Genomic DNA, 20182 nt, shown 5'->3' on the forward strand with positions numbered 1-20182 from the left:
AGGGACGTTATCACAGCACCGCTTGGAGTGCAGTTGTGTCTCCAGAAATGACTCCCTTTAAGGACAGGATGGAAGTTTTTGTTGTTGTTTTTGTTTTTCTCAGACGCAGCCTAAATGTTCAGGTCACATGTGGTGTGACTCCAGAAGTGTCTAGACTCTTTATCTGCAGTGACATTATATTGTGAGTGTAGCTCAGTGAGTTGCGCGGTCTGTTTTCCTTGGCGTGTGCTCAGCGAGAACTCTCCACGGTGCTGACGTAGACGGTTGCAAACTGGCGCTGTCCGCAGTGCTATCACCACCCGGCCTGTTTCAGTTGGTCTTTGCTGAGCTGTAAGCTGACTGCATTCGCTCTTGTGGGCGCCGACCTTTGTGCTACTTCATCTGTTTCTCACAGAGCCGCAGTGCGATCCGCAGTGCTAATTCTGCTTGTTCGGGGCCACTCTGCCGATTGAGCTGCCCAGTAGCCACTTACAGCAAGCAGAGTCTATGTCTGCCACAGATTATAAGCTGCTAACTGCCACTCTGGATCCCCCTCTTTTTCTTTTTTTTTTTTGCACCCAGCTCATATCCTGCCAGTTAAACGGGTATCAGTTAGCAGATTTGCCACTGCTCTAGCTCCCAGACTCAATCTTCATGCAGGCACAGTGGTGTTTTCCCGAGGTGTCAGTGGGATTTTCTTTTCTTTTTTTTTTTTTTTTTTTTTTTTTCTTTTTGCCTGTCCCGTTTGGCTCTTTTGCCATCAGAATTATTGTCTAAAGGCGAAGAAAGATGCCCAACGGATTTTCTTTACCAAATTGACCATCCCAGCTTTGCCGTAATGGTCCATTTGATTCACCTTTTATTCTTTATTTTATTTTCACTTGCTGAATACGGGACAGACTTGACTGGGGGAAAGAAAAGGGAGAAAGAAAGAGGGAAAGAAAAACAGTCAGTGGGATTTTCTTTGTTCGGTACTTCGGCTCACTGAGGGCCGCGGCAGGGGGAGTGCCGCTGACAGTCTAGCAGGGAGCTGCGGTTTCGGTTGACCACATTTCTGCACCATCTCCTCCTGTGTGCTCCGAGCAAGTGTGGAGCACATAGATCACTGGAGTCCTCTATTTTTTCTTTATGTGGTTGAGTTTTCTCCAAAACTACACAAAACTTATTTTCTCCTTAGTTCAGATTAATACTTGTGTTTTTGAATGGCATTAATTTACAGCATTAGTCATCTTAGGGCACTTTACATTACATAATCTGATGGAGGGGGGAAAAAAGGAAAATTCCCTTTTAAGCAAGCACTTGTGTTATCTTTATTAAATCTGGAAAAAACACTAAGTGCAATATCTCTCTTTCGAGGGCACATTGACTCATAATCCTAATGTAATACATATTGCAATATGTTTAAAAAAAAGCCTTTGCTGTGACAGGCAAATGATTTTTATGAACACAAGTGAGTACATTTCCATTATTTTCACTGGTTCCACTATTATAGCGTGCTGTGGGTCACTGGGTAGTTTTTCCAAGTGGTTTTGGCATACTAAAACAGCAGCTGTTGCTCTCCTGCTCTGGGTGGATAATAACTTTGCTGTGCTTTCTCTGCCTAAAACTGAACCCTAACCTAGTTTCATATTTATTGAAATAAATATAAAATATATAAATAAATAAACACGAAATGCTGTTTGTTCCCAGCCATCGATAATGGGACAGCTATTACTGTCACACCTTCACCTCAGCCAGGCCGTGCCTGAAAAAGGTAACCTTAATGTAAATGCGTCATTTTGCGCTGCAGCTGTAATTGTGGATATAAATAACAATGTGCTAAAAATGTCAGCGTTTGCCTGCAGTGGAAACAAACATTTTTGTTGAAAACATGCTCATTTGCTACCCCAGGCCCCAGACACCCAGATCTAGCTTTAGTCTCCAGCAGTGTTCGCTCCATGGCTATGACATTGCACTCTGAAATAGATATGAAACTATCAAAGCATATACAATCACCATCTATCAGACAGCCAACCATTCGTGCTTACATCCACACCAACAGTCAATCCGGTCGTTAAGTCTGACGTCACTAGCCGTGTCTGGGCCTAAACTCCGCTGCAGGTCCATATATCAAACGATCACTATGGCATTACTGAGAGTTGAAAAACTGTCTAAAGTCTTTCATCTTTAATAAAATGATCAGCGTTCTGCTCTACCAGGTGTAACAATTGAGTTTAACATCCAGGCATCCATGAAAACGGAATTTATGACATTTAACGGAGTTAGAAGTTAGCAGGAAGTTAGCTCGCTAGCTTCTATCTAAATACAATATAGCATGTCCTGACTGCGGGGTTTTGGAAACAAATTAAAACGTACAGCTCTGTTATCACTTCCAACATAAATGAAGACAGAAAACTAAACAGCCGTGATGTTTGTAGGGTTACTGAAGTTTGGCTAGCTGGTATATAATGATGTGGTACGTGACCGCTAGCGACACAGCTATGTTAGCATAATATAAACAAGCTAACTTTTTTTCCACTCGATAAAAGTTAACGTGAGTGTTCTCGGTGGTCAGGAACAAATGTAATCGCATGGCAGGATGCTGTAAAAGGACCAAACTTTAGCCAGGAGAACAACTGAGATAATCCATCCACAATACGAGGTTAGTCATTCATATACTGCTGCATGGGCTGGGCTGTAGTTACATCCTAAGGTTTTAAAAACTGAGCTTAAATAAATGATTAGCGGTAATAAAAGCCGAGGGAGGTCAACAGTGATCACTGACTGTTTTAGGAGCTTTCTGAGATTAAATAGAAGAAAATACAAAACATTAAACATGTTAACAACACAAAAGCCATATTAAACGCAGACTACTTTAGGCCCGGAAGTAGGATTTGTCACGTCATCACTTAACAACCGGATTAAGAATCACCAGTTAAGCTAAAAAGCATCCACACAGAGCGACCTCAGCTGCTCAGTGGATTCAAACCCAGAGCCACTGCACCAACACTGACCCTGCTTTATTTGATCTCATCTATATGACCTCAAACACTTCATGTCCTCACAAATGTTTAACCGAGCCGGTAAACAACCCAGATCTTGATGTGGTTGATCTTAGCTTACATTGAGACACTAACTTTATTAAATGTGTGTCATGTTGTTGCTCTATATCCCAGATTGATGGTAGTGGAGATGCTGCTAAGACAAGGTGGTCTACCTTGCACTGTGGCAATACTCTCGGTGAGCCATCCTCCTTCACCTCCTCCTTTCAATTCAATTACAGTTCAATTCAATTCAGTTTCATTTATATAGCAGCAAATCACAACAGCAGTTGCCCCAAGGTGCTTTATATCATAAGGTAAAGACCCCCACAATAACAGAGAGAAAACACCAACAAACTAATGACCATCTATGAGCAAACACTTGTGGACAGAGGGAAGGAAAAACGTCCTTTTCAACAGAAAGAAACCTCTGGCAGAATCATGCTCGGGCTCAAACTTTGTATCCACCAAGTGACCCAACCAAAAGGGCACGTGAAGTCACAGCTCTTCGATCCAGGGTGCTATTTTTGTCAACTTGTTTAGATGTTCGCCCTTAGTAGCTGTAGTAAACAAATTAGCTTAATATATAAGAGTACTGTGAGGCAGGGTTCACTTTGATCTAATTTAGCAAGGTTGCATCTACAGATATGAGGGCGTCGCTAAAAATAGCAAACTTTCACGGGCGCGATAAAGGAGAGAGGAATATGAGCGTGTTTGGACCACATACCTACTGAAATCTAGAAGACTGTGTTCTTAAACACTAACAATACCCGCCAAGCGCTCTTCTTTAGGTTCGTTATTTAACATTAATTGCGTGTTAGAGCCACGGGCATAACAGCTCTTTATATAAATTGCACTCCTACACTTCAGTCTCCCACGTGCGAACGCTTCACAGTGTCCCTCGGTCCACGCTGGGGTGACCAGTTATTTTATTTTCATTTTTTTTAAAGACAATGCGTCTCAGCACTCTCAGCAAATGAATTGGCTTGTGAGGCAGCTGAGGTTCAGTTTGTGAGGGAGCAGAGGGCTGATCTTAATTTAAGGGTCTGTTCAGCACTTCCCATATTAGATGTGAAATGTTAAACAGAATCAGAGGGGGAGGATGGGTTGCCTTCGCCGCGACCTCTGACCCCAACCGAGGTTGACGCGTCCTTGAGGCGTAATTGTCCTCACCTCGAGAGCTCGATCGACACGAGAGAGGAGCAGGGTGGAAAAAGTGCACCGGGCTTCCTTTCTGCCATAGAATGAGTTACTACTGCGTTTTTTTCCCTCTCCTTCCATTAAGCTGTCGAGAGGTTGAAACGATTTGCCTCTCACCCCTCGCTCGGCCTCGCCCGCCCTCGCCCGTGAGTTGTCATAGCCACGGGAGGAATGTATTGGATTGCAACCGTTCGAGGGATGCACAAAATTAGCCCGTTTTCGCTTATCAAATGTTGGAAGTCTGATTTGAGCAGCTGCCAGCTTTCTGTCTCTCGCGTTGTCTGAAATAGATTTTTTTTGTGTGCTTTCCCAGCTCCTGAAGCTAACCGCGTTTGGCACCATACCAAGATGATCCTGGGTAAAGATATTTTATGAGATGGTGCAGACAAGTGCTCTCCAGTGTGCAGCCCCAGTTATGTCGAGAGCTCTCTTTTGTCTGCTCATACTTACTTGTCCGTCACACATTTACTCCATTCCCTGCATTTCCCGCCTATTCACGTGACACGACTGTTTAAGTAAACATTGCATTTTTGACGCGATTTGGATGCTTGTTGATGGTAGCGTTTACATTTCGGTGAGCAGAAACTTGTGAAAGCCCAGGTTAATGTGTGTGCGGAGTGGATAAAAAGACCCAACATCGCCAGGTCCTGAATATTCCTACTGCTGCACAGCCACCTATTGAAGCGTTTTCCCTCAACAGACGGTGATTATCACTTGCAAAACCATCAAACGGGTGCATGTTGATTTGTACATGGGAGTCGCATGCTTCCTGCTATTACAGTATGTTGCAAGATGACAGAGTTACCCCGGAAGGGGACCAAGTCATGAGCAGAGGAGACACAGAAGTAGGTCAGCTCCTAGGCGTTTGTTACATCATACATATTCATAAACAGCACCCAGTTGTTACAGAGCGAACTCACTCCACACAGGCTGTTTATTCTGTTCATTGGGCCCCCTTCTCCGTTTAAATGTTAAACAGTGATTACGCATCGCCGTGATTATGTGAGCGCCAGACCCTGATTGCTGCATTTAAATGCACTTAAGCGCTATTATACGAACGCTATACTATCAATATCTCGTATTGTAAAACGTGCTGTGCATTTAACATTTTTCTCGCTCATAGTTGGGTGAGAAGATTGATCCCGCTGTCGTGGTTTTAGCTGAATACGAAGCTGTTAACCGGACGCTTTCCTCATTTCTGGTTCTGCAGTTTTACAGCGACAGAAAAAAAAGTCACCTTTTTGGTGATAAACTTGTTTGGTTTGACAGTGAATGCTCTAAAACTACCAGGAAACATTGACTGCTTAGCTGTTGCGAGCCATTAAACTAGGCAATGCAAAACCTGCTTCCACTTCAAGCTGTCCAGGACTGTTAATCCAAGAACCTACATGATTTTAAAGGAGACCCCTTCTGCTCATTCCCAGCTCTTTATTTTTACTTTTGAGTAGCCTCCTGGCTCGTACTGATTCATTGCTCAGAAAGAGCCAGGAGTGGAAAAACTGCTCTAAACTGACTGTTTAGAGCAGTGTGAAGCTTTTGGCTCAAAGAGCTACTTTGCCCATGTTAACCATCAGCAACCACCATTGTAGCAGTAAACGTATACAAATATATGACAGGAAACGCAGCAGGCCTATTTTAATGCATTAATTGTACACTCGTACATTTTAACCATTTCACTCATGTGTAATACTGATTGTGAGAGCAATGCTGTCTAATAAGGCTGGGCAATTAATAGGCTTTTGATTTCAATTAAAATTTCTGCCTTCCACCAATTAAGGCAATATAATCAAGACAGAGCAATTATTGTCCCACAGTCTGTTATGGAGTAGTTTTTACTCACTTCCTTTCTCATATCCATAAAAATCAAAATTGACTCCCTGCCAGGCTGTGCTAGGTTTACTTCACATTCATTCATTTACTTTATTTATACAGTTGAAGTGTAATAAAAGTTTAAGGAAATGCGCTAAATTATAAGGACAATTTTGTTATTTTGAAAAGGTTTAATAGCTAACAATCTCATTATGACCCAAATAATTGTACAGTAATTATGATTTTTTTTGCTGTATTTGAGCAGACTTGACATTTAAATGCCTCTTTGCTTACCTGGTTTTGTACCTTTGTTTAATTCTTCTACTTATAACTTAGAGACTTTTAGGTTACTGTGATTTAATCTAAGTGTTATTGGTCTCATCTGTCAAACAAGGTCATTGCCTTTTCTGTATATGGACTGATTGTGCTCACTGTCGTAACACTGTTTCATTTGTGTTCAGTTTAGCTAAGCTAACTAGTTGCTTACTGTAAATAAACTTAGTGGGCAAAAGCGCTGGATCATACATTACATCTACAGAAGAAGCTTGGGCAAGAAAACCCACGCCATGCAGCTCCCAGGGCACCGTTTTTGTGCTGATGTTAATGGCAGAGGAGGCTCTGTCGTTTTTAAACCAGCGACTTGGTCTTTCCAAAAATTATGATTTTTTTGAAGACTTGTAGACTTTTTAACCAAAACCAATGTATGAGCATTTGAATCCTAGCATGAAGCTAAAGATTAATGCATTTTTATTTTAATTTAGCACTCTTGTCTATAGGCCGGTACACCTAAATATTTCTTCTGTTTACAGTGTTCAAAAAGAGCAAAACCTTTTCTATATTCAGTAAAACATAACAAGACATTTGTTCTTGATTAATGACGTAACCCTTTAAAGCCTGAGCCATGAAATAACTGACAGAATATTTTGATTTTTTTTTTTTAAATTTAGTGTTTCTTGAACTTTCTGACAAATTAAGAAAAGTAAATATTATTTTGCATATATGAGTTTTGATTTGTATCATATTTGCTACATTCTGCACTTTTCTTTTATTCCTTAATCACGTCACACTGATGATGTAAAAACTGCTGCAATTGTCTTAGCACTAACTCGTGCACAGTGTTTACGGTTCCATTAAAGCTGTAAGACCTATAAGTCGATCTGATCCATTTATATTACATATTGTTTAGGTACAGCAGATAATGCAGCTTTTTTTGTCTAAGCATTACAGTTAAAACATCTGACTGCCTCTCAGTCATCAATCTGCAGTGTTGGCTTCAGTCGTTTGGTATAATGACAGCTGGCCAGTGAATGGATCCATTCTTAATTTTAGTACGTGCTCGCCGTGACGCTGCGCCCGTCCTTCAACCACTGCGGAGGAAAAAAAAAGAGAGGTGCAGGAGAGTGTGGGAGAATGAATACAAACTGAGTCAGTCACAAGGCTATGAATTGCACTGATAGTTCAAAACATGATGCTATTTCTGCCAGCTACTGTTATTCACTCAACCCTAATACAATCAGACACTCCAACACAACGATTATGCAGGGGGCGAGACTGACCTCTTCTCAACTCCCAGCAGCCTGTGCTGCAGTTTCACAATCATTTGTGGGATTTGGACGGATAAAGAGAGAGAAATATAACGTTTAAAAGTGTGTTTCACTTAAACTTATGGTTAAAGGCTTGCAAATGTTAGCTCTGCACACTCTGTGCGCGATTAAAATGCAAACATTTGTTCAGGTTTTTTTTTTTTTTTTTAATTAAGCCATGCCTCTCTTATTACCTTTGTTGAATTAACTTTGATAACATTTTCACTTCAAGGAAAACAGAGTAATTTGCTCCTCTAGGCGCTCGCGTTCAATTCCAGCAGGTGGCTATTAGTGCTATCACAGCCCAGCTGACAGTATCTGAAAGGTCTCTTGTTCATTGTTACACCCTGCCATAAACATTTCATTACAGGGATCCTCAACCTATATTTTCATCCTCCCCTCTCTGCAGTCAGAACGAGTTCTTTAGCCGAGCAGAGAAAACCGAGAAAAATGGAGCTCGGAGAGAGGGGGAGGTAGCGAGGGTGACAGGAAGACTCTCAGGAGCTCAAGCTGAAAATATTGAAGGCGAGGAGAATGTTAAAGTCAAAATGAAAATACAAAAAAAAGGTTGGGGGGGGGTGGGGTGGGGGGTTGGATGATAGATGGCGGGGAGCAAAAGAGGTTATAAAGGAAAGTAAAAAGGAATCAATGCGAGAGCTTAAACATGCTGCCTGTCTTTATTTTAAAGAGCAGACTTTTACAGACAACAAACTCCTACATTCCTGCCTGTTAGCCGACATAATCTCGCTGAAGGTGTCGGCTGCTCGCGCGAGCACGGGGTTCAAGGGTGGCCTCGCTGCATCGCCTTTGTTTTGTAGAGCCCGGCTGCAGCTCGCATGCTGCACCGGCTTCTTTTCTTAGAGCTGCAGAAGAAACGCCTTGCCTATTGATCCGCTCACATGTAAACAAAACATCTTCGTTCTTCTGGGCTCAAGGTACGAATACACGGGGGAGTTTGGTCGGAAGACTATACTATGCAGTGCATTCCTCCTCTTCTATTTGTGTACACGGCCTCTGTGATTTAACAGCCCCTCTTGACAGCTCCTAGTGAAGTACAGCACACTTGCTGAAGTAGAAAAATGTCAGTCACCGGTCAGTTGAGCTTCGATTTGTATGTTTTTCTATTGCAGAGAAAGCTTTTTTCCCCCTTTTTCTTACACATTTGTACCCATGCATTGCAATGCCTAAATTCAGACTTGCACTTATGATGCAATTACACCCATGTGATCATGTGACTGCTGATCTAATCGTTGTAATAATTAAACCTGAGGTCTTTTCTGCGTACTGTACACTGGCTTCAGGTGATGTCGGGCCTGACGGGTGCAGAAACCGTTCAGTAGGCTTTGTGCTCCCTGTGTTTTCTGCTCTGGGTGCTTCTGTACGCCTGGCTGCTTTTCCCCTCCTCTCTCCATATACAACTGGGCTGCGGCAACGGGTCAAATGTCACCCTCTCGGGATTCTGCGTCTCCTTTTGTCATTGCTGAGCTTGATGATTGCTGCGCGTGTTTGTATGAGAGAGAGAGAAACAGGGCAAGAGATTGTGAGAGCAGGAGCAGGCTGAGAGGCCGCGCTTTGTGTGTGAGGTTGCGATTTTCTGAAAGTGTCCGAGGGGTTTGGGGGTGAGTCAAAGTGAGATCTCCCCATTGTGGTGCTATAAAAATAGCCATTACAGCATGGTAAATCACAGCTTGCCTCTTAGACACATCACATCTGTACTAGGTTTGGCAAGAAATAGGTGCTGAGGGAATTATGTGTGTATGGGTGGGTGGATCTGTGTGTGTGGGGTGGGGTGAGAGGTGTGTGTGTGGGTGGGGTGGGGGTGGGGGGGGGGGGTTCTTTATGGGCAACCAGCTGAGACCACATGCAAGGAACATCCTAATTGGTATTCAGGCCAGGGCTGTCACAGCTTCTCACACGCGGTCCTCACTGCATACACATTCCTTTCTGTTGCCACGGCGCCGGGCCCCGGAGAGAGTTTCTTCGACGTCAGAGACGAACCCGTCCACTCACAGAAACCCCAGTAAATCCCCGTGTCCATCAGCACTAGTCAAACAGGAGTCTTGTCACTTCTATTGTCTGCCATCTTATCTCCTTTTCAGCTCTTCAGCCCCTTTTGTTCATGCTCAGTCAGAGACACTATGGTTTACTAATTAAATGATTCCCTTACACTTTCACTGGGGTGTCAGCGCCTCCTTAAACAGACACCCCCCTCCTCCCCAAACGTAGTTGGTGGCTTAAATCAAGTATTTTATATGCACATCACACGTTTGTTCAAGGCTTTTGGAAGCTATGAAATATTATCTCTGTATTTCTACAATTTGGGAACAATATGTTTTGGGTATTTTTAATAAAAATTTAAACTTTTGAGATGTTGTCATGGTGCCCATCAGCCCATCGGCTCGTTATTTTGGGTTTTACCAACCGTTTTATAAAGGATCCGACTGGAACTGAAACCACGTCCTGTTAAATTCACTTGTAGCTCGAAGCCAGTGAGCAGGTGTCACTTCACATTAACATACCTGCCAACTTTCAAAGTCTCTGAGTGTTTTTGGAGGAGGGCAGGTGGTGTCGAGGAGTTGCGGACGCGTGGTGTGTTTGTGTGTGTCTGTGTGTGAGTTGCACTTTCTTTCACTCTAAGTGTTGCAGTGCAACCAAAAGAAGTTTGTTGATGTCTGCAGTTATTTTAGTTATTTTATTATCGTAGCATGAAAGTAGAAGTTATTTGATACATTTTCACAAATTTTCCAAACAGCCCATTTCTTTTCCACAAGAAAAGGAGGTTGGTGGCACGTTGAAATCTCTTTTTGGTACTTTTGATAGTGTCTCTGTTCTTTTCAGTGTTGAACTTGTGGTTCCAGTTCACTTTGTATAGATTATTAAACACCGGCTCTCTTCTACAGTGTGTCTTTGTCCTGTCCAGATCGACAAAGGATGAAGATAAACTGCGCCAGAGGTTTCATCCTGTAAAAAGGGAGATTTTCCTTCCCACTGTCACCAAGTACTTGCAGGAGGTGATCTGATTGTTGGGATTTCTCACTATTATTGTGGGGTCTTTTTACTTTATAAAGCACCTTGAGGCAACTGTTGTCATTGTTTGCACAACATAAATAAAACGTGTCTCAGTTTTGCATCAGTAATCGATGGATGAATTTCCTCCAACCTCAAAACTCTCACTTCCAATCGCATTCTTCCTATGAAGGATAAACCATTGTTATTCCCTGAGCTATTCAAGCAAAATGGTCCTTGAAAAGAGGAGAGAAGATCTTTTCAGGGAAAAGATGGGCTTTGTTTCAACAACATCCTAAGTGGAACCTAAAAAGATGAAGTTGGGTTCTTGGAGATTTTATATTTGAGGCTGATGTTGCATTTCCTCGTGGCTCTTGAGAGATTTCTGGAAACCTTCCCAAAAAGGCTGAGAGCAATCAGCATGTCTTTATACAAAGACAGACATCTTTAAACATGTGACTAAGCTATCATTTCCATGGGAGGCTACAAACTCTTAGGGGCAGTTGACAAATAGTGACCTCAGACAAGGTTATGTCATAGTCTGTTTCATCTTGATACGTTTCTATATGTGGTATGTGTATTTTAGCTCCTTATTTTTGAGTAGTAATTCAATTTCTATGTCTGCCTGCTGAACAGAATTAGCTTTTTCTCTACTGAGTCCATTGTGCTTGTGTGTGAAGTGGTATGTGTTACCTGTGGTATTTTCTCTTTTCTATTTTGTTTCCAGGGAAACAAAAATGTGAAATAGTATTTTTGCACCAACAGGGTGATTCCCAAGTTTTATAACCAGAATGGCTTGTTGTGCATTATGTCCATAAAAAAGTTTGAGGCAGACAGAAGGAGAAGTAGTAGGCTCAAAAACCTCTCTACAGTAGTTGAACAGTATCTGAAAGTCATGTCCTTAGAGAAAAAGAAAGATAGCAGAGACAGCAGATAAGAGATGGATATAGTATTATCCCTTGTTTTCTGAATTCCCATTTTGATATAGTTTTGCTATCACTTACTTAGTTGTGAGAAAAGAGTGGTTTTGAATTAGAAACCATCTGCTCATTGACTAAGGAGATGTGTTTGACATGCCATGATCAAGATATATAAAATATATTTAAGTTTTCTTTTCAGTATGACACAGAATGAATGACTAAGACTATCAACTCAACAGGAACCTTTTGCAGGGGTCAAATCAGAAAGCCATATTCCCATAGATTTCTATCAGATTGGAAGTATTTCCAGCCATAATTGTCGCCATCATGGTGTCTTCAGGTGGAATGCATGTTTAGCCCATATCTGCATTGGCTTCATTTTTCCACCTAGAAAGCTATGTCAGTGTCTTTTTACTGCCTGTGATCTGGTCCAACAGTTAATCCAGCTACTGTTCACTGAAGCCTCATCAGAAATGGTGTCAGTGGAAGGATGGCCATCAAATTATGTCCTTAATTTTAAACTTTGCCAATGTCTGTTTTATCCTATAAAGTTATCCCACTTCAGTTATTTTCGTACAGCAAAATGAGATTTTCAAGCATACAGAGTTATCACTAAAACCTGCACTCTGATATGGGGTCAAGTTGGTTGTTACTGTAGTGGTGCATGTTTGTATTATTCCCAGAGTATTTTAATGTATTTAAGAAAATACTAATATTTTGTGTCCCTGTGTCCATACAATATTGCTAGGCAAAATATCTTGATGCTATACTGTGTTGATTTTTCCCCCAACTCTTATGAGGATGCCTTCAGAGGTGTGTAAATGTCAATTATTTAACCAGTGCTCCACACAACAGGATGTTTTGATCATGGTCACAGCAGAACCCGAGTGTCTTTCAGGTTGATTTTTTGTGTGTGTTGCAAAGTAAAGTCACTAATACCTGCAAGGTGCAAATTACAATAAATAAGTTAACAATAAAAAGTTATATCACTGTCATTAAATGCTTATCTCCCGCTATTGTTTTGACAGTTCTCTTTTGTGCACTATGTTTTACCAGGTCACATATTGAAAATGTAACATTCACAGCACAAAAGGTTTCTTTTTTTAAACTTTACAATTATCCTAAAAGATAATGTGAAAAAAACCCCTCAAATTGCAGAATACAAAACAGTAACCTAAATCCAGATTGCGCTGATATTTTGGGCAAAATTATGATATGCAGTGAAACCCAGAGGACGGTATTGTCTATTCAGTTCTATTTCAACATCTCTCATACCTTTCTTTAACACATGGCTGCTTTCGGTGAAAAACACCTGAAAAACTGACAGAAAGAAAATCTAAGCTATTCACTAGTGAGGATACTGAAGCATTTTGCTGCAAAGTAACAGTAACATGATTGAAAGGAGAACTCCAGAATGTGAATGTGGAATTAGACATACACCACTGTGAGTAAGTGGTAACAAATACATTAATTAATTATGTTTTTATAGAGAGATCAGCCACTTTAGGCAGATACAAACATGTTTTTCATGAGTTGAATTATACTTCATCCTGATTCTGTTAACACTCATTTTTCCAGAAATTCTTGTCATACTTGGAACATTTTGGTATGATAAAGTGAGCTACCTTTGCTGCTCTAACGCTCCCTCTGACTTCTCTTTCCTCCCTGTCTCAGTTAGCACAATGTGAAGAGCCTAATAAGCCTGCCTGTTGGCACTTAGCGCACCTGAAAATAGCATTTCCCTGTTTACGCGCAGCACTGCTCTTCTCACAGTCTTAGATCCACCAAGAGCCCACTGTTTGGCAACACACAGCTGCTGAGATGCAACAACTCTGCATTGTTAATTTGTCTGACCTTTTGTTTTATCTAGCTGCAGAGTGGGAGGCGACCAATCTGAAGAAAGTGGAAGAAGCTTACGAGACAGTCAACATGGAAATAAGGTGAGGCTAAAAAAGAAAGCAACAGAGGCAGAGGTTAGCGCCTACTGCGGCATACGTGTGGCTAAATCCTCAACATTTTGCACTTTTTGCAGATGAGGCATTTGCCTCTCACAGTTTTTGTTTTTTGATTGCAAGCAGGAGCGTGACTGTAATTTCACCAAGCCTTAAAATAGACTCCATCCTTCTGTGCTAACATAGTATGGAAAGAAGCACTGTGGTGAATATGCACTGTGTGATACCTAAGGCTAATGCTAATGAAGAAAAACAAACACTATTGGCTGTCTTCTGTACTCTGCTGAGTGGTTCTCTTCTGACTTAGTGTGAGCAGAAGAGTCTCCGTCTGGCTGGGAATTACCCACAATCCTCTCTGGCTTTTTAAAGAGAGAAATTGCAACTACTTTTTAGTAAAGAAAGAAACGATTTTATAGGATTCATTCTGCTCTTCACTCTTCTGTCATGCTTACAACAGCTGAGGAGTAAAATCCAACACAATTTCTTTTGCTCCCTCTCAGATGTTTTCACAGAGCTCAGAGCCAGCCAGCAATTGCTGATAAGTAGCTTCTGTGGCCCTGAGGCCCCCAAACTGTTCATTGCAGTAGGGAGAGAGGAGTGCCAACTACAGAGGTGGCACTTACCAAAAGGTCAGCCTTTTTTCCCCTCAACCAAACACTTGCATGAGAGAGGAGGAGGAGAAGGAGGAGGGTGGATGCAGGGGGACAGGAGCTGGCATGACTTCATTTGTTCTAATTATTCATTGTCCACCTTGCTTTAATTGCCTCTAGCCAAATTACTCACTGTCATTGGTGTTTGAGGACTCGGATGTGATTTTCTCCCCGTGTCCCGGCCTTGCGCATTTTTCTCGCTCATACCTTTTAGAAGTCACATGATATCGAGGTCTACTTCTAATTAGTCCATACATTTTGCGCTGAAGAGAGTAATTTCCACAAAAATTGACTCCGCGCGTGAATGTTACGACCCCTGCCCCGCCGAGAATCACACGCGCACACGGTTATGCAACCTGCATCGCTTTCCTGACCCCGAATCGTCCCCCTACCCCCTGCCTTATCAACCTCAAGCGGAACAATCACCCTCCCTAAACATTTGTTAACCCCATTAGCAATTCTGGGTTATGAATATGGAAATGAGGGCCTGTGTGCCGTTAGAGATAGGGCTCACTTGCCTTATTTGCGATTAGCGAAGAAGAGCAGCCCTTACCGGCTCGGATAATTAGAGACACTGCATAGAAATGGGCTTTAACGGGCCACCTCATCAACACACTATCCGAGACGTTAGTCGCTAGAAGGAGCAAGGAAAATAAAGCTACTTTGTCAGCACAGTTGTGAGTCATGCAGAAGTTATTAAAGCAGCCTGTCAGGGAGTGACAACAAATTGAATTGAAGAGTGTTGTCTTAAAACATAAAAAGGATTCTGTTCATGTTTAGTTAAAAAATCATTTTTCATGGATTTCTTCTTAAATGATTTGCTTAAAAATACCATGAGTTTTGAAGAGTGTTGTCTTTCCTGATGGAACTTTATGTAATCTGTATTGTAACTTCCAAAACTAGCTTCAAATGTGCTTCTGATCTGTGTTTCTGTGTATTTTGGTTTCCTCAGTGACTTACAGAAGAAGTTGGCCATAGACTACGGAACAGACTGGGAATTTCTGTTTTTGAATGGCCAGTGTTACAAGCTGAAAGTATATGAGTAAGTACTGACAGACCCGGAGTGCTTCTGCCTTTTCTTGAACAGTCATGTGAAAAACCAAGTGCACCCTAATATCATCTTGCTTTATCAGACTCTCACATTGTCATGGAGGAATTTGGCCCCACTCTTCCTTACAGAGTTGCTTCAGTTGATCTTTGAGATTTGCGGGCGTTAGTTAGCATTTGACCTTAGAACACTTTGGTATTCAGAGGACTTCACGGTCGACTCTGTGTGTGTATTGTTTTTATATTGGAGTCTTTGGGAGCCCAGCTGCCAGTGGGTTGAAGGTGGATTTTAGATTTTGTCTAGTAACTTTTAAACCGTGTGCCTTCTTTTTTATTGTTGGAGGCCTTGGATCAGGGTGAACTGAAAGCATCAGTGACATAGAGTATATGACTCACGTATTGGTCTTTTATATGACCATGCTCTAATGTATAAAAACCTAACTTGGTGCATAGATCCGTGCAACCTTTTACAAAGCACAAAATGTGCACCGTGCAACCATTTTTCATTGTAATAACGTTTCCTGTCAACAAAACGAAGAATCATTTTATCTGGTAACAGAAAAAAAAACTAGCTGTCGTTTCGTCCTAAGGCTTGAGCCTCAAGCCTTATTTTATCAGTGTCGACACCAAACGTGGCATCCCATCCTATGGTTGTCCTGTCAGTGCTTGTAACATTTTGTAACACGATTGAAACAAGGTGTCATTGCACCTGTGCTGGTTGTATCTGTTTGGCCTCTGCAGTTAAAAAGCTCAAAGCAAACGCTACATATTAAAAATCATGTTTCGTTGTTGCAGCGCACTTGTCACGATTAAAGGCTGTTACTTGAAACATTAAAGCCTTTAACACTTTGCTTTTATTACTTGTGTTTTACCTCTGTGCTGCAGTTGAGCGTAAACTCCCTGGATGTGGAAGTCAGTCTGTTTTCAAGAGAACTCGCAAAAATCAACTTCTTGTCTTGCACAACTGTATTAAAACAAATTGTGTCTATAAGGAATGTGAACCATCTCGTAAAGATCCACCATTTAAGATTGATAATTTGTGAGCTCCAAGTCACCCTGGAGAAGCCAAGCAGCTAAATCAACTAAATTTAATCAACAGAATGAGCTTCTTTTACTCTCTCCTGCTGCATCCCTATGGCCCCTGCTGGGGTAGAATCTGTTCTCCTCAGGATTGCTTGCCAGCTGGAGCTTTAGAAGTCTGTGGGTGGTTGCAATTTTGAAAGAAAATTATCTGAGATCTGCACTAAGAGATCTGCACTGCAAATACATTTTCAGACATCCTTGGAATCAGTGGTTTTCCCATGCCCTTATACACCAGTGTGATTTGTTTGCTTAGTTTGCCATTTAGGAGGCAAAATCTGAAAAGCAAAGATGAACTTCTTGCATGTAAGCCAGAAGAGATTCGTCTTAGGGTTTTTACATTACATGATAGTTTTACATAACGATATTTTACACTGCTTGAAAAATGGTTTAATTTCATGCTAAAGGGATGGGAAGGTGGCTCCTATATTATTTATTGAGCTTTACCACCAGAGATCCAAAAGAGCCTAAATGACCAAAAGACATACGTGAAACAAGACATGAGAGTTTATGGCATAGGCGATTATCAGTCACATAACACCCAAAGGCTACAGCAAAGGTTGAAGGAACAAATGAAAAATGTGTGTATTTCTTCAAATTAATCTCTAGTTGCCTTTTAATAGTTCTAAGATCACTCAGCTTAACTGAATATAGTGTTTGCTGCAGCTAAAATAACATAAAAAATTTAAATTAATTAATAAATAAGATCATCCACTTCATGGAAGCCCCTAATGCTACTAGCATAGTTAGCTAAGATGAGAATATTAAAACCTTTTTTTCTTAAATTTAGGTAATTTTACTTGCTGGATCCTCAAGTCACAGCATTCGTTAGTTTTCTTATTAAAATTTTAAAACTAAAACTTACATTTTGAAACCTGTCGTGTTTGTTATGCCTAACGTCGACTTTCGCTTTGCTGAAGTAAAATAAATGTTCCATGTTGTACTTAGACTATTGGGTGTAACTAGCTCTCATCTCCAATTAAAGATCATTATTTTATGCGTCTTTGACAGACATCAGCCGGCGACCTGTAGTGTATCATATGTAGCCATCAAATTCATGTTATATCTTTGAACTATTCTCATTAAATATATGTCATCTGCTATCATTGAAACGCCTCAGTGCCATTATCAGTGGCAAAATTATCAGTACCAGTAAAACAATTTCTGCTCTCACAGCCAAAAGAAAGAGGGGACGGATTATTTTTGCTCATATTTTGACTCCAATTCTTTGCACATTTATCAAGTTAGCCTATTTCTCTCAGTCTCACACCCTCAGCCTTTTGCACAGAAACCCGTAGTATGCTCTCCCTGGCCTATTGGCATCTTACATTCTGTTATTTTTCATCCTTTAAACCACCGAAGAGCACAACATCTACTTGCGTCAACTCAGTTGACCTACCAGCACCCTCTCTCCAATGTACCAGTTCCCCTCCCTGCCCCTCTTTATCCTTGCTGTTTGCCTTGAACCGTGATCCTGAAAAGACATGACATTGACAGACACATAAACCAACAGCTTTCTATAACTCTCCCTCCCATGCCCTCAAGTAGCAAAGCTACAATTCCTCACCAATGATGGAGCAGAATAACACACTTCTCTTTCCCGCTTCTTGATCGTCGGTTGAAACCGTCTTACAAGCGCCCTCCTGGTGTTCAGATCTCTCACATTTGATTAAATTGCTCCATCCTTTCTTGAGTGGCAGCCAATATCGAAGATAAATGCCCGAAGCCATAAAAGTTTGCTGTGCTGAAATGTTGCCTGTCTTTAATATGACTAATAGCTGTGCATTATTTAAATGGATGGGATTCAGTTGGTGCTTGGGTGGGGTTTGTGTAGGGAGATGATAGCAGTTGATGAGACGACCCCATTGAGACTAAACTCTATAAACTGGATTTGGTCACGCTCGTATGTTGCATTCAGAGCTTGTTATTAAAAGTGAGTCTCATCTGTATTGGAAGGCGCCAGCCGAGATTTCTGCTTTCTTCTTTGTAAATGTGGGCCCTCTTTTCTTTCTTTTTTCCTGAGACCTCTGCATCGTCGCCGCCTTGCCTCATGATGGTGTGAATCGCTTGTGCAAACTAGGGCTTGAAGGCCTTTCTTGTTTGTCCATGGGAGAAAAAAATATATAATTACTTTGATTTCAAAGTAGGAGAGAAAAGAAAACAGTCTTTTGTTGTGAAACACTTTCAAGTGGAATGATTAACTGTGAGATTGGAAGCTAAATGCTGTGTAGTAGCACTCTCCACATTGCCTTCTCATCAGTTTCTCTGAAGACTCTAAACAAAACGAATAAAAGCTTACAAAGAGAACTTATTCTTGCCGCATTATCATTTAATGGCCTTTATTGCTACACTCCCAAGCCCCTCTCTCCAGACCTGAGGCTCCTCTTTTTATATTACATCACATTCAAAGTACTGTACTGAAGTTTACCTCCAGAAATTTAGCCATTAAAAAGTCCACGTATTTTCGCCTGAAATTGTCTTTCTGTCGAGGCCTTATCACAAGTCGGGAATTTAAAACGCGAGCTTCTGCCGGCGAATCCAAAATAAGCCTGGCAATTCAGTCAACACAGCCTGGCACAGCATGAAGGGAGACACCCCATAATGAGTTCTCAGAGGCGGAGTCCCTACCTACAGCAGAGTCTAATATTCCTCCTGTGGATTTGTTGACACTCCTCAAAGCAACTTAAATCGAAGGCCCGTGATTTATGCAAGACTGTCAGGTCAGATTGACTCAGCCTCCGCTCTTGTGTCATTAGAAAGTACAGCTCTTCAGTGAGTCATGCCTGCCACTGTTGTTCAGCTTTGACAGAGAAAGAGAGAAGGATAACGCAGCACAAGTGACACTTCCAACTGTCTGCAGAACATCACATGGCCTTAACAGTTCACCGGGTTCTTCCAGTGAAGAAAGGGAATTCACCAGGATAGCCTAGAGGGAGCTGTTTTAAATTGGATCTAAACCATGGCAATGCGGGTGGTGTGGAGTCCTAGATGTGTCTGCTGAGCGTAACATGGAAATGAAGAGCCATATAGATTTATGAAGTAGATTTTTTAGCGTCTTAGCACAAATATTGTCTAGTTGCAAATTGGGTTTGACAGGACCAGTGGGCTTTTTTAGACAGTAAACTATTTGCCGTCTGCCAGTGGACATCAGCGAGATGCTAGAAACAGAAAAGCTAATTTCAGAAAGTATTTTTGCTGCAAATCATTTGCCAGTCATTCACTGTACTGGTCTTTAACATGAAGCATGGCAGCCTGTTGCTTTTCTAGCAGATACACTGAAGAAACCACATGAAAACCTTCTTTGTCCCGGCTTATAAAGGTGGCAGAAAGGCAAAAGTTGCGGCTAACCTAATCGGGATCTTGTTAAAATGTGCTTGTGCTGCCACAGCTTCATAAGCAGGTCCATGCCTTGGAGCACGAGCACTTCGTCAGACCCTTAGCTTTTAAATGATGATAGATGTGCCACAGATGCTGTTGTTACATTAAAGCATGAAATTTAACATCACTCTTAGGGAGCTGCTCATGCGGTTAATTAACTTCAAAAGGTCACGTTTGTCCAACTGTCAATAACTACGGAGGCAGAAGGATTGCTCTCGTCTGCTTAAAGATTTGCATTATGCAGTGTCAGAGATGATAGAATTTTAAAGCTTATATCTTTAAGCAGACAGCTGAAGATAATATACAATCACCAGCCAGTTTGAACGTGGCATAATTGTTGGTACCAGATGAGCTGGTTTGAGTATCTCAGAAGCTGCAGATCTACTGGGATTTTCCCACAAAACCATCTCTAGAGTTTACAGGAATTGGTCTGAAGGGAAAACGTCCTGGAGAAAATGCCTTGTTGACGTCAGAGGCCAAAGGAGAATGTTTTGAGTTAGCAGGAAGGCAACAGTCGCTCAAATAACCACTGGTTACAACTAAGGTGTGCAGAATAGC

The 20182-nt window shown here is 41.5% G+C and overlaps 1 protein-coding gene across 1 annotated transcript in view; it reads left to right on the plus strand.

Moving 5' to 3' along the window:
• The window catches only part of LOC102789464 (glucosidase 2 subunit beta-like), a 164705-nt gene that overhangs the window by 102393 nt on the left and 42130 nt on the right, over positions 1-20182 (plus strand). Inside the window, exons 11-12 of the mRNA XM_087837323.1 lie at positions 13388-13457; positions 15072-15161. Coding sequence (XP_087693449.1) covers positions 13388-13457; positions 15072-15161 — 160 coding nt within the window. The remainder of the gene's footprint in view (positions 1-13387; positions 13458-15071; positions 15162-20182) is intronic.

The sequence above is a fragment of the Neolamprologus brichardi genome, chromosome 3 (assembly GCF_056152115.1).
Source record: "Neolamprologus brichardi isolate AB-2024 chromosome 3, ASM5615211v1, whole genome shotgun sequence".
Taxonomy (NCBI): domain Eukaryota; kingdom Metazoa; phylum Chordata; class Actinopteri; order Cichliformes; family Cichlidae; genus Neolamprologus; species Neolamprologus brichardi.